At 48.2% G+C, this 14,073-nt stretch overlaps 1 protein-coding gene across 1 annotated transcript in view; it reads right to left on the bottom strand.

Moving 5' to 3' along the window:
* The window catches only part of MVB12B (multivesicular body subunit 12B), a 173,089-nt gene that overhangs the window by 23,968 nt on the left and 135,048 nt on the right, over window positions 1-14,073 (bottom strand). Inside the window, exons 8-9 of the mRNA XM_023730753.1 lie at window positions 7,665-7,720; window positions 4,813-4,872 (exon numbers count right to left, since the gene is read on the bottom strand). Coding sequence (XP_023586521.1) covers window positions 4,813-4,872; window positions 7,665-7,720 — 116 coding nt within the window. The remainder of the gene's footprint in view (window positions 1-4,812; window positions 4,873-7,664; window positions 7,721-14,073) is intronic.

Raw genomic sequence — 14,073 nt, 5'->3', positions numbered from 1 at the left:
GGAGCGGGGCAGAGCCAGAAAAACGTTTCCATTCCTGCTGGGCAGCTGCCACCAGCCAGCCTCCCTCCCTCATTCCCTAGCAGCCTCCTGGGGAGATGAGCAAAATTTTGCTTTCTGTTCCTCAGATGAATTTCCCCGTGCCCTGGGAAGACTGTAAAGCCCCACTCTGAGCCATAGGTGGACACAAGCTGCAGGAGGATGGTGGACACTGGCAGACAGGGGCCAGGACAGAGGCTGTGACTCCCGTTGGGCGCTAGGAGAATGACAAGCATTAAAGCTTGAATTTCTTCATTAATCATGGTTCCATTAATTTGCAACGAACCATGTCACAAAAGAGTATTTCTGAGTTGTGAAAGGTTTTGCCTTTTCAATGATTTATTTTTCAAAATCTGCTCGATGGCATACATAGCGATTTTAACCTTAAAATATGCCCGTTCTTGGGTGCCTTTCATGAAACTTGACCTCAGTGCTACAAATACCACAACACAGGAAATCCCTGTTCATACAACAGCAGCTGCAGAAGTGCCGGCAGCAGCAAAGGGAGCAGCGCTCTGCCAATGGCAAGGTGCTCCCGCGGTGAAGCCATGCACCCTGGGGCAGGGTAACCAGGCCTTCGATCTTGTGAGGAACCAGAGATGGGGAAGCTCAGGGACTCACCCAGGGTCCAACCTAAGTGGCAGATTTGGTATCCCACCCCAGGCATCCAGACTCAAAATCTGTGCTCTCTCCATTCAACTATGTTGCCTTCACTGTTGACACGGTCCACAAACATCCCCGTAAACACTGGGTAACTAACTTCCAAAGGGGTGTGCTCCATGCCATGCTGCCCGCCGCACTGCCAGTGCACGTGTGTCCTGCCTTCAGGGTGCTCTGGCCACTGGGACTAAGTATCACATTCTCCCTTGAGCACGTCAGGATTTCGGGGGACTGGAGGTGCTCTGTGCACCCATGACTGGGGTGACACTTTGCCTCTCTCCATCTTTCCCAGGCAACTCCTGGGCTTAGGCATGCTCGGGTCCACTGTGGGTCCCTGCTGTGGTGGTGACACCACGGGGCAGCTCTCCTTGGCTGACTGCTGGTCTGCTCTCTTTGGTGACTGGCATTTATTTCAGGTTCTCCTGCTCCTGTCCCTAACCACCATGCTCAACGAGACAGGGTCATGGGGTTCGTTCATGGAGTGACCTGTCACTGAGGCTAAATGGTGGCAATGGGGCATTGGCTTAAATTCAGAAACACCCCTCAGGCAGGGTAGGGTAAGTAAAGTTACAGCTGGCACAAAAGCAAACTGGTCCTAATTCTGGACAGACAAGAGATGGTAAAACAGAACAAAATGCTACCTTCCAGAGCCTTGTTTCTACTTCCTTTTAAAGCTGGGACTACCCTGTCATGGATGAGGATAGCTATATATTTAGCCAGGCCACAGCCACACATGCCCGTTAGCTCTGGGATATCCTGAGCGGCTGGCTCTATTGCTGCTGTGGGATTCTGGCAAGTAGCTTAGCTTCGCAGCCCAGGTTTCCTCTGTAGATGGGGCAGCGAGGGAGAAAGGAGAGGAAGCACTTGCCCGACACAAAGCAGCCTTCCCAGAGGTGCTGAGCCTTCCCCACTGGCTCAGGAGTCTAGACAAGATCCAGGGAGGTGTTCAGAACGGACAAGGGATGAGAGAGACACGCGAGCCTTGTGTCTGTACCCCTAAACCCAAAGGCAGCCTCCCTGCCTGTATTTTTATTTATTGGTTTTGGTTTAATGGTGTAAAATCCAAAGGTTTACAGTGAGCAAAGCAAATTTCCTAGCAGGGATCCCTTGGCCCCCAGGCCCCTCCCCAAGCACAGGGCCCGTCTCTCCTGCCTCACCAAGCAGCAGCTGGACTTGTGAATGGAAAGGAGCAAACACAAAATCATCCTGACCAAGGTGACACCTGGCCCACCCCCGGGGCCCAGCACAGGGATCCTGAGAGCGGAGGCCGGTGGGCCGCAGGTAGAGCACCCCTTCTGGTCTCCAATGCCAGTGAGCAACGCGAGTGTAGTGACTCAAAGGAGCAACCATCAGGCTTATTTATGAGGCAAATCTTCTGACGTTGCAGAAGGAATCCGTTTCACCGAAGTGTATGAATATAACATACTAATCACCATTAAATGCACTCGAATGGCCAGTGTAAGTAACTTTTAAATCCTCTAATTAAATGAAAAATTCCATAGCATTCTTGACTGAGGTAATACTTGTTATGGTTTTAGATCCTTTCTAATACATCTAACCACTTTCCATTTTCCCACATTTTCTTTAACTCCACTTTATTTTCCTGCAACAGGGAACACAGACGTGCTTTTTACCCCATCACTAAAAACACAAAACAAAGCTAGGCCCTGTCCACCAGGATGATGCTCCTCAGCCACCAGCGACTGGGCAGCCTCAGGTGCTGAAACGGGATGGATTTATGCTGACTCACATCCCCTTCCAAAAAAACCCATTGCCGTTGAATCGATTCCGACTCATAGCGACCCTATAGGACAGAGCAAAACTGCCCCATAGGGTTTCCAAGGAGTGGCTGGTGGATTTGAACTGCTGACCTTTTGGTTAGCAGCTGACCTCTTAACCACTGCGCCACACCCCCTTACTCACAAAGAGAACAACAACAGTAATGATGGTCATAATTGCAACACCTAACATTAGCTGAGAGGTAACTACGGCAGGCACTGTTCTAAGCCACTTAGAGTTAACCCCCCCAAAATCCTACAAGACAAGTATTCTTACTATTATCCTTATTTTACAGAAGAGGAAACTGAAGCTCAGAAAGGTGAAGTGGCAGAGCTGGGATTCAAGTCCAGGGCGGCTGACTCCAGAGCCCTTCTCTCTGCACCTGGCTCTGCCACCTCTTGGGCAGCCACGCCTCAACCCAGAGTGCGGGACACTAAGACGGCACATTCTAACGGAAGGCATTGTTTGGGTCGGACTTCAGTACTTAGGGTGGGGAAGGGAACTAATGCTTTTGGTGGTTCTTACCACATGCACTGGCCCTACACTGGGACCCTCACCCACTTCACTCCATCCTGGTAACTTGAAGGCCTAGTGGGGTTGGAACCCAGGTCGACCTGCCTCCAGAGTACACCCCTAGGGGGACATGAAGCCATGGACTGCAAGTCATAGTGGAGGGGGTTTGAAGCACAGCACAGCTGGGTCTGAGTCTTGTCTTGGGCAAGTTACTTTGCCTCTCAGAGCCTCAATTTCTGCCCATGAAACGGGGAGGAATGGCCTCCACTTGGTCAGCTTGGGCTGAGAACCCAGGCCCCACAGCAGGTGGTTAGTAAGTGGTGCTACTGTCAACAGCCCACAGATAAGCCAGCCAGAGGAGGCCGGGAGGGCAGCGAAAGCTCAACATTCAATGGCTGCTCCCTTTCTCTGCACCACATGCCACATCAGCGACACCTAACCACCTGTGATGGAGTACATGCTGTCTGCCAGGGCTTTTTACACATATTCATTCAGCATGCACAAGAACCCTTTGAGATAGGCTCTAGTGTCCCCGTTTTAAACAGAGAGGGGGTGTGACTTGCCCCCAGGCAGTGGTGAAGCTCGTGGGTTCAGACATCTGTCTCTATGGCTTCTGTCTGTCTTAACCAGCTCTGCCCTTGCTTTGCCCCCTGCAGCCAGAGCAGGCTGCCCTCAAAGGTCTTCTGCAAAGACTCACAGAGCTCCCACCCAGGCAGCACCCCGTGCAAAGGCAGGCAGCGTTCACAAGCAGGTGGCCCTCCAAACCTTCCATGGCTACCTTGCTTTTGAAAAAGCAGATGTGAAATTCCATGCACATGTGTATTTCTAATGTAGTAGCCAGCCATTTTTCCCCTAAGTTGCCAAAAAAAAAAAAAAAAAAAAAAATCTGTATATGACAATCAGGTTCGTTTTTATGATTTACAGAAAATCAAAGACAAAGGGGGACTTTTTTGTCTTGTTTTTGCTATGACAGCTTTAGAAATTTGTTGTGCTACATTGATTCAATTTTCCTTGATTTCAGCCATCTTTCAATAATGCAACCTGCTTCTGAGAGCTGGGTACATAAGAGAAAACCCAAAGGAACTGAGAATATTGAAATGGTTCTACCATTTCCATCTTTGAGACAAATGTTCCTCTCTGAGGAGAGCTGGCTGCAAGCATGTGACTGCTTAACAACCTTCTATACATAAAAAAGACGCACACACTCTAATGCCGCCTTACGAAAACAGGGAAAACACTGACACATCTGACCTCCAGTCTGATTTCATTATCTCCACTCTTTCTTCAGAGCTATCAGACGTACTCCAATCTTGGATTTCTTTCTTTTTTTATTAGGCAAACATCCAAACTATTTCAAACCAGGCTGCCAAATGGGACCTCGCTTAACAAGTACAACTGTGTGTGTCCTGCCCTTCCCCTAAATCATTAGAAACGTGGACAACCTCACAGAGCCCCTACTGGTGGCAAATATTACAAGAGAAGGAAGAAGAAAAGTTGATCCCGGGCCCACCCCTCTGCCCTCACCTTGTCTAAGCGGAGACATTTTAATAAAATGAAGCAGAATTGATCGTTTCGTCACTTAAAACCTTGTGACTTAGAGAAGACAAGGAGATGACTGTCATATCTGACTCAAAGTAATAAATATATTAAAACTGAGTTTCTAAGAAATAAATTTGAGTGAAATAAAGTGTCTTTCTCAGAAGGGTACCCCTGCTACTAGGTCCTTCCTGCTTCTGAAACAATCCCTAACGGGAGATGAGAGACCCCGACATGAGCAAGTGGTGGCCCAGCCCCACCTGACCCCACTCTGGGCAGCTTACTTACCTCTTTTTCAATTTCTGCCAGAGATTTGATGGTGATTCCCAAGAGATCGAAGGGCTGCATCTGAAAATACAGAACACGTCACCCTCTTAAATGGCTAGAAAATGCTCCTTCACATTTGCTTTTATGTACAAAAATTGGAAATCTCAAACCGCCTGGTGTCATCTAGCATATTCTCCATCCCTTTTCCACAGAAAATGCAGGAAATACAGGAACATGCCAGCGTGACTCTCTAGTCACTTCGTTGTTGTTGTTAGTTGCCATGGAGCTGATTCTAACTTTTGGAGACCCCATGTGTGCAGAGTACAACTGTGCTCCATAGGGTTTTCAAGGCTGTGAACTTTTGCAAGGAGACTGCCAGGCCTGTCTTCCAAGGTGCCTCTGGGTGGGTTCAAACAGCCAACCTTTTGGCTAGCAGTTGAGCACTTAAACATTTGTGCCACTCAGGGTCTCCTCTCTAATCATTAGTGAGGGCAAACAGATTAGTGGTTAGAACAAAGAACATACTTCAAGAAAATATGACCGTCAACATGGGTCGGGTCCTTTTGGTGCGAGGACACTGCTTGGTCCTCTGACTACAATGAAGAAGCTGGCAAGGTTTGCCCTCTCTCTGCAGCTGTAGGGGTGAAGGTGCCCAAGGCTCTGACCAGGGGCTACACTGTTGTGTCTATATAAGGCAAGGGGTCTAAGGAATCCCAGGTGGCGGGGATGGTGAGTCTCCTGTCCAGGACTCCTTGGTATCCAGCAAGAGCTGGAGGGAATTCCAAGTCTTTTGAAAATTTAAGGCAAATGAAATAACTGCCCATAAATTATCATTTCAGAACTCAATGGTGGTGAAAACATGGTAATATTGCATTTTAATGGGTGTTTCTATAATTTCATGAAGATAGGGCCTTTTCTTATGAAAATGCTGGCTTTTCAATAGACGGCGTGAGTAATCAAATGGCAGTGAGCATTAGCTGGAGGCCTGGAGGAGACGGGCTGAAATGCACGGATGAGAGGCAGAGGGGACCCTGTCTGTGAGGCCATGGTCTGCGCCCTCTGTGGGCCCTCCACCCAGCCTCCTCTAGCCTGTGTGCTCGGCAGCTGGCAGCCAGGGATGAACAGGCGAAACCCGAGTCTCCAAAACAACCCCAGGGCCTTCGTCGTTCTGAACTGCAGCCCAGAGGCAGAGCAGTGCTAGAGAGCCGCCGCAGGCCTGAGCCAGCCTGATCTCAGCCAGCAGGGATTTTCAGGGGCCGGCTCTGGATTCCAAGGACCCGGATTTAGGATCATGCTCAGCGCCTCCTAATGATGCAACCTCAGGTTAAATCACTTCATCATTTCCTCGCCTGCTAGAAAACAGCATGGGCAATCTCTCTTTGCAGGGCTGTTGGGAGGATTAGGTGAGAGAACGCACATGGAGCGCTGGGCGCTGGGCTGGCCAGAGTCAGCGCTCTGTGAGCACTTGCTGCCGTACATTCGCGAGGGCAATCTTGGGACAGGGCCACGAATTAGACACAAGCTCCTGGAGCTGCTCTGCCAGTGGCCACAAAACAGTTTGGCTCTCTCTGAGCTGCCAGCCCAAGTGGCAGGAGAACAGAGGCCGCCTGCCCGCTCGGCCGCGCTGCCTGGGATCCAGCAGAGGCCCAGCTGTTGTATCATTAGGCTCTAACTACCCCACTAAACTTTCCCTATTGGAACTGGTAAGCAGGACAGAACAGCCTCTCCAAGGGAAAGGGTGGGAGAGGCGCCAGTGTCTCTATGGCAACGTGGCCAAGTGAAGTCGGCTGAAGTTACTCATGCTCCAAGTGTCACGTTGCGAGCATTTTTCAAGATTAAGCTGCTTACCAGAAGGGTTCAGAGGAGGCCTATTATATTTCATGAAAATGGAAACTACAGAGCAGGTCAAATAGCAAGCCGGGTGGTTTTTAAGCTGGATCCAAGAAAAACACTGAAGGATTCTTTTGCTGGTGCCCAATCTGGGGCCTTCACGTTTATTAGCTACTCAAAGCAAACTTCTGCAGAAAGGATAAAAACCAGGAACAAGTCTATTGAGCCGGCGTGGACTGGGACTGCACAGCTGAGACAGGGCCACTGCCATCCTAGGGCAGCACCATCTGAGAGAAGACCCCAGTTGTGCCAGGCAGGACCTACAGCCCCCCACAAACAGTCCCTCAGCACTGTGTGTGGTGGGCACCCTCCATGGCCCAGTTCTGGCCTCCAACCCAGCCAGCTCACTCAGTCCCTCTGTCACCAGAGACAGCTCAGAGGTGAATGAGCTGTTTGTGTGGGGTGAATGCTGGCCTGGGGTGAGCACCCTCACTCTAAGGAGAGACCCCCAGCTACAAGGCACTCTGCACCCACGGTGCCACCACTGCCACCGGGAGGCCTCTGCGTCAGGGCAGAGCATGCAGTTGCCAAGAACATAGCAATGACAAAGGGAAACAAGGCAGCCTCTTTTCTGCAGTACTCTGCCATAGTTAAACAAAAAAGAACAAAATCACTAAGCTGAACCTGGAAAATAAGGCCATTTACAACAACACACTGGTTCAGTCAAATTTACCATCACATCTGAAATGAAAAAGCTCGGCTGCATCTGAGTTTGTCTGTTTGTCTGTCTTGTTCCTCATCCATTCTTCTTTCACTTCTCAAGCACCTACTACATGCAGGCGCTAGCTGAAGGGGCAGAGGGGACACCACTCACTCCCTGCTCTCAGGAGTCACTGTCCTTGGACTGCAGGGTTAAGCTTCCATGGGAGAGAGAATTCAGATGGAGGCAGGAGTGTTAGGGCCCGGCATGCTGTGGAAATCAAGAGTGAAGAGGCTTCAGGCTGGGGTGGCCGTGGGGAAGGGCAATCATGCTTAAAACTTACACTTTCTGGAACACAAGAAAACTTCTCTGAAATCATAAAAGGCACACCATCCATTGCTGCAAAAGAGAAAATAGCATTGAACACACCAATGATGTTCAGTAACTCAAGACATCAACACAGATGATACACGTGAGCCAGTGGCTGGGGGAGAGCAGGTGCCACCCCTGTTCCCAGGGGTACACAGCTTAAAATGAGTGGCTAAGTTGGAGTCCTCCTCCCTGCACACCCCTGAACACCAGGCAGGTGTGCAGACAGGAGCTTTGGGAGCAGAGAGGGAGCCTAGAACCCTTGCCAAGGAGATGAGATTCGGATCTGTGAGCAGTGGGAGTCACTGAGAGGCTGAGGCAGGAAAACGGCACAGGCAGAGCTGAGAGCGGATAAAGCCGTGCTCTGTGAGGATGTGGGCAGGAAGCATGTTCATTAGACAGTCTCCAACTAAGACTAGATGAGGCAGCGGTGGTTCAGTGGTAGAATTCTTGCCTTCCATGCAGGAGACCCAGGTTCAAGTCCTGCCCAATGTACCTCATGTGCAGCCACCACTGTCTGCTAGTAAAGGCTTGTGTGTTGCTATGATGCTGAACAGGTTTCAGTGGAGCTTCCAGACTAAGACAGAGTAGGAAGAAAGGCCTGGTGATCTACTTCCAAAAATCAGCCAATAAAAACCCTATGGATCACAACAGTCCTATCCACAAATGATCATGAGGATGGCACAGGACTGGGCGTGGGGTCGCCATGAGTTGGGGGCAAACTTGATGGCAGCTAACAACAAAGCTAAGACTAATCATATCGGGTCCATCGGGAAATTTTAACTTGAAAGAGTAACTTATGGAGTCAGACAGACTGGGTTTGAATCCCAGCCGTGACTTCTGACAAGCTTCTCACCAGTTAAAGCGAGGACAGCACCCCCCATGTTAAGGGGCTGCTGTGCAACTTAGAAGTGGTGTGTATGAAGTCCTTGCCCAGCCGGTGGGGCTCAAAGGTGGGGGCTGCAGGGGCACAGTCTTTGACTCTCATTTACGTAGGCCCTGGGGCTTCAAGCGCTGACTCGATGCCCCTCAGCCTGCTTTGACTTAACAAGTAACATGGGAGACGGGGCATAAAATGGCTACATATGAAACCATATGAAGAGCCAACAGTCCAATGGTACAGCTGGGTGATGCAGGAAAGTGGAACAAGACCACCTTTCCTCTTCTACAACCCCCTCCCACCCCCAAGTGTGTCCCCAGGTCATCTTCATCAACGGCACACTGAGGAAAACACAGCTGGAGCATGACTCTGCTAGCCACTCTTTCCCTGGATAAGCACCCTTTATTAATGGTAACGTTAGAGTAGGGTCTGATATAATACTCAGCGCTGGAGTCTCGGCACGTCTGAGGGGTGGGTCATATTTGGCAAAACGTGAGGCACAGCACTGGCTGCTGGGATGGGTGGGCACACCTCCTGATGTTTGGCTTCTCCTTCAGGTCTGTGCAAAGTCAGAAGTGAGCAAAGGCCAAACTTGGTCATGCTGGTCCCAGCCACTTGTGCCAAGGACCGGCAGCCCAGAAGGGTGGGGGCCTCACCCTGAGGGTGATAAAACCAAAAAACCAAACCGGTTGCTGTCAAGTCAGTTCTGACTCATGGAGGCCCCATGTGTGTCAGAGTAGAACTGTGCTTCATTGGGTTTTCAGTGGCTGATTTTTCAGAAGTAGATTGCCAGGTCTTTCTTCTGAGGTACCTTGGGGTAGACTAGAACCACTAACCCTTTCAGTTAGTAGACGAGCACTTAACTGTTTGTACCACCCAGAGACTCCCCTGAGGGTGATGGTTTTCTGGTAAACTGTTGTTTTAGGAAAACATGGAGTGAGTGAAATAGAAGTCTTGGTGAGTGGGTTCACTGGGAAATGACATTCTTTGCTTCTCCCAATGTCTTCTAAAATTGGACTTCTCTAGTATATAACTTGTGGATAATATTTTTAGTCCTAAAAAAGAAGAATAGCAGAAGTATAAAGAAAAGCAGGAAAAAGGAAAAAAAGGGAAAGAAAATAAACTTGGGACACATCCTCTCTGATCAGCAAGATGAGCCAAATGGCTCATTTCAAACTACATTCATAATTTATTTCAGGAAAAAAAATTGTAAGCTTGAAGCAAAAGAAATGGCACAGCTGGCCCCAGCTGCTGCACTGGAAGCGTCTCTCTTCTCCTTTGAAGGCCGCTGCCCAAAGCTTGACCGCCTGGCTTTGATGGAGACACCTGTGGTCAGAAGCATTCTCCCATCACAGGTATCCCCTGCAACCTGCCGCGAACTGCCCAGAAAACGGGCTAAGGACTGAGAACAGTGTGACTATTTCCCCAGAAAGGAGTAGGGAAGCCACAAATGATCTTATATAGCACACACTCATACATACTAGTGACATCTCTGAGCACCTAGGCACATATGTTCATTTATAGCTGAAAAAAAAATCATCAGTCAACAGAGGACCCTGGAAAGCAACAAGAGAAGGAGAACTAAGTCCTGCCCAAGATCCAACAAGAGGCCATGCTCTCCTTCCCAGCTCCCACCACCGTCTGCCCACACAGGCTGTGCACCAATGCCCACCCCCACTGAACTCTGAACTCCTGACTCCTTCTGGTGCTGCTAAGACAGGCCAGCGCCCAGCACTCACATCATTTCTGATCACTTTACATACCAGGAAGCAGAGGCTCAGAAAGGGTCTGGAGCTTGCGGAGGTCACACAGGCAGGAAACAGAGACTCCAAAACCCTTGGCCCTTCCATTAGGTATAGATGGAATTTCTTAGAACAGATCTGTTTCTTCTACACCATGGTCCTTCGCACTTTTGACTATCATTATCATGACCTCCCTAAGTCTCTGAGGTGGCCCTTTTACAAGCTCTTTCTGATGAGACACATGGGCCAGGAAGTAGGTGTGTAAATAGTCCAAAGTCAGAACCACTACCACCTTCCCTCCAATTCCGTTGTTTTCCTGGACTTCCCACTTAACAGTGAACGCACCACCCTCCTCCTGGCCATCCAAGGTTGAGCACTAGATGGCACAACCTACTTTACCTCTCTTTTGAATTCCCAAAGCCCAGTATGTTCAGCTCTGCCATGGCCCTTGTCACTTTCTGCTCTCTATACACACACTTACACCCATCTGCTCACAGCTTCTCTCTGCCCACTAGACAGATGGCAGGGTCCATGTCAGAGGCCTCTTTGCACCCCAAGGGCACTTGCATAGTGCCTTGGAAATAGCATTCAATAAGCATGCTGACCTATGACTGGTGGGTAATTTTTAATAGGCACATCTTCGGCACACATCACCAAGCTGGGAACCCATCAATCTTATTAGTGTTTGGGGTTTCTGATAAGATATGGTGAATAACTCCCTCACTGGTGACAGCTACTTCTATCTAAATGTCAGTGTGTGTCTACAGAACTTGTGTTTTAAGAAGGTGACAAAGAGATCTGCAAAGACCCAAGTACACCGGGTAGACTCACAGGTTGTTTCTTCACAGGAAAACTAGAGGGAAGTTAAAAGCAAGAAGATCAAAAGTGAAATCATTATGGGAACATACCAGCCCATCTGGAGAGAACAAAGGGAAGTTTCATTCCTGAGACTGTCTGAGAAGCAAGAGATAGCAGTGAGGGTGGCTTCAGGACCCAGCCCAGTGGCCAGCACTCCTGATTAGGCTGGCAGCAGAGGAACGATGAGGAGAACCTGTGCAGACCTAACCCTGACCACATGAAGGTGGTGTCTGGTGAAGTGAGAGTGACAGAACCTTGGCATAAACTACTACTTATCTTACAGTTCATGACAGGAAGATGGGCCCAGCCTGATGTTCCTCCTATTTTTCTAGAAAACAGACTTTAAACAAATTCAGGGGAAAAGAAAGATGAGTTGATAGGATCTTATGGGCTGAAGCTTAGGGATGGAGGATTTTCTCATCAAGATTGTACTTCTCTCTAACACATGGAGTCCCTTAAAATGGAAGCAAGAATCATCAGGAGCCAGTAAGAGTCTGCTAAATAGATAACCTGCTGACTAAATTTTATTTATTTCAAAAATCTGGTAAAACAAAGATGATGGTAGGTGGAAAGCATCTGACAGAATGTTTCATGTTATCTATGTGGACAGGATGGGTAAATATGGCTGAATAATGTTAAGATTAGGAGAATCCATACATGGTTGGACTACATGCTCAGGAAACTGATTAACTGATTGATGCTGACCTAGAGAGACCTCTCTGGAGGTACCTAGGGCTTTATCAATGACTTAAATGAAGACTTGCATAGCATGCTTACCTAGTAACTGGCTAATGGGGAGCCCGGAGGACAGTCTATAAACTGGATAAAGAGTGAAATCCGATAAGGATTTCAACCCAGAAGCAGGTACCGTGACTGTTCTTTCCTTACTGGCACCAAACCAGAAAACCAAACCGACTGCCATGGAGTCTATTCCGACTCATAGTGACCCTGTAAGACAGAGTAGAACTGCCCCACAGAGTTTCCAAGGTTGTAATCTTTACAGAAGCAGACTGCCACATCTTTCTCCTGGGAAGTGGCTAGTGAGTTCGAACCATCACTGGCACCAAAGGGTGCTAATTACCAGGGCACAGAGTTGTCCTCTCTCCTTGGCCCCAGTTTGACATAAAGAAGGCTCCCCCAAACCTGGGTGGAAACAGAAATTCTCCCCTAGCCCAGTTCTACAAAGAGAGTAAGGACAATGGAATCCAGATTTTCTAGAGCCATTGAGGCTGGATGAGTGCCCAAAATTACCGCCCTGAGGTAATCTTTAAATTTTAAACCTTAAACAAAAACTATCCCCTGGTCTTCTATGAACCAAAAAACAGCTTATTTTAATTAGTAAAGTATGTCTGCTTTGAGCACTGTGCTCTTTTAAAGAATTATCTATGTGAAATCAAATTGACAATGGCAACTCAAAAGGCTGGATGGGAAACTTAGGGGGCAGTGACTTTAAGATAATGGTGGTGCAATAATGTGGAGAATGGTAGCACAACCTGAAGAATATAATCAGTGTTACTGAATTGTACATGTAGAAATTGATGAAATGGTATATCTTTGGCTGAGTATACTTTCATCAAAAAAAGAAGAAAGGAAACAGTATTTATTGACTACATACTAGGTAATGAACATGCGTGAAATAATTTAACCCTCAAAATTATCATTTGCATGTTAAATTTAAGGAAAGCCAGGCTTAGGGGATTTATGTAGCTTGCTCTAGGTCTCACCACCAGAAATGGAGCCAGGATTCACACGCAGAGACTAGCTGCGGGGGCGTTGTAGTGGGGTGTGGCAGGGAAAGGATGAGCCCAGGAGTTTAACAGACCTGAGCTTTAATTCCCACTCAGCAGGCTGTACAGGCCACCTTCCCTCTCTGAGCCTCAGTTACCTTGTCTGCAAAATGGGCTGTTGTGAGAAATGAAATCAAGACCACAGAGGGGAAGGGCCCAGTGTATGGTGAGAGGTGCTCAGCAAGCGCTGGGTTCTGCTCGTCTGTCTCTCTGACCAAGAGACATTTGCTAGGCACATTTCCTGTCAGTACTAGGCCAGTGTTTTCTTCTTCTTTTTTTTTTTGTGTGTGGCAATTTTAACAAAACGCTGATACACGGCATCGAGCAACATACAGCAGATGAAAGTGAGGATGTGCCGCGGGCTCCGCAGCGCAATTAGCATTCTCCTAAACAAACGAGCTTCAACAGAGCTGTAATTAAGCAGGCCTGTAATTAAGTATATGCCCTTTATCATAACGATCATGCTTAAAAATGGCATGATGCATGGAACTCTGTTATTAATGCTGTAATCCCAAACTGAAGTGCGAGTACATAGAAATCAGTGTGTCAGGGCTGTCACTAGACTGTTTGTAAAATACATTAAAGAAAAAACCCAGGAAACAATGAGCTCATTCAACTGTTCTTTTTACAATCAGGCACTACAAGTCAAGAGGATTGTGAATGCTTACAGATTCTGCAAGATTTAAACAAATAAAGCTCTAATCTGCTGCTGTATTAATCCCACCCCCTATTTTAAAGAAGAAAGGGTTTTTTTTTGTTTTGTTTTTTTTTGTCAACCGACCCGAATACCTGCCTTCGCTGTTCTTAGGGAAGCAGTCCAATTTTCATGCTGTATTTGTTTGGACATAAAATTGGATTCCTGCTTGTGCAGACAGCTCTGCCATGAGTCTGTAGGAACTTTGCCTGGCAACAGGGTAAGATTATAGCTCTTGTGTCCTCCCTTTGCGTGGGAACTATAATTTCACTTGCCAAGGCAATTCCCCTGAGTCCTCCCTTGATTCTCCCCTCCAAGCACACACCCTCGGACATCTGAGGGCTCAACACAAAGCAACCACTGACCAATTTCCAAAGGCTCCGGACCCAGGAGCACCCATCACCTTGGAATACCCACAGTTG

This window comes from Trichechus manatus, unplaced genomic scaffold (genome assembly GCF_000243295.1).
Source record: "Trichechus manatus latirostris isolate Lorelei unplaced genomic scaffold, TriManLat1.0 scaffold00038, whole genome shotgun sequence".
In the NCBI taxonomy this organism is placed as follows: Eukaryota; Metazoa; Chordata; class Mammalia; order Sirenia; family Trichechidae; genus Trichechus; species Trichechus manatus.
Note: the sequence above shows the minus strand (reverse complement) of the source record. Positions and strands in the feature narration are given on the sequence as shown.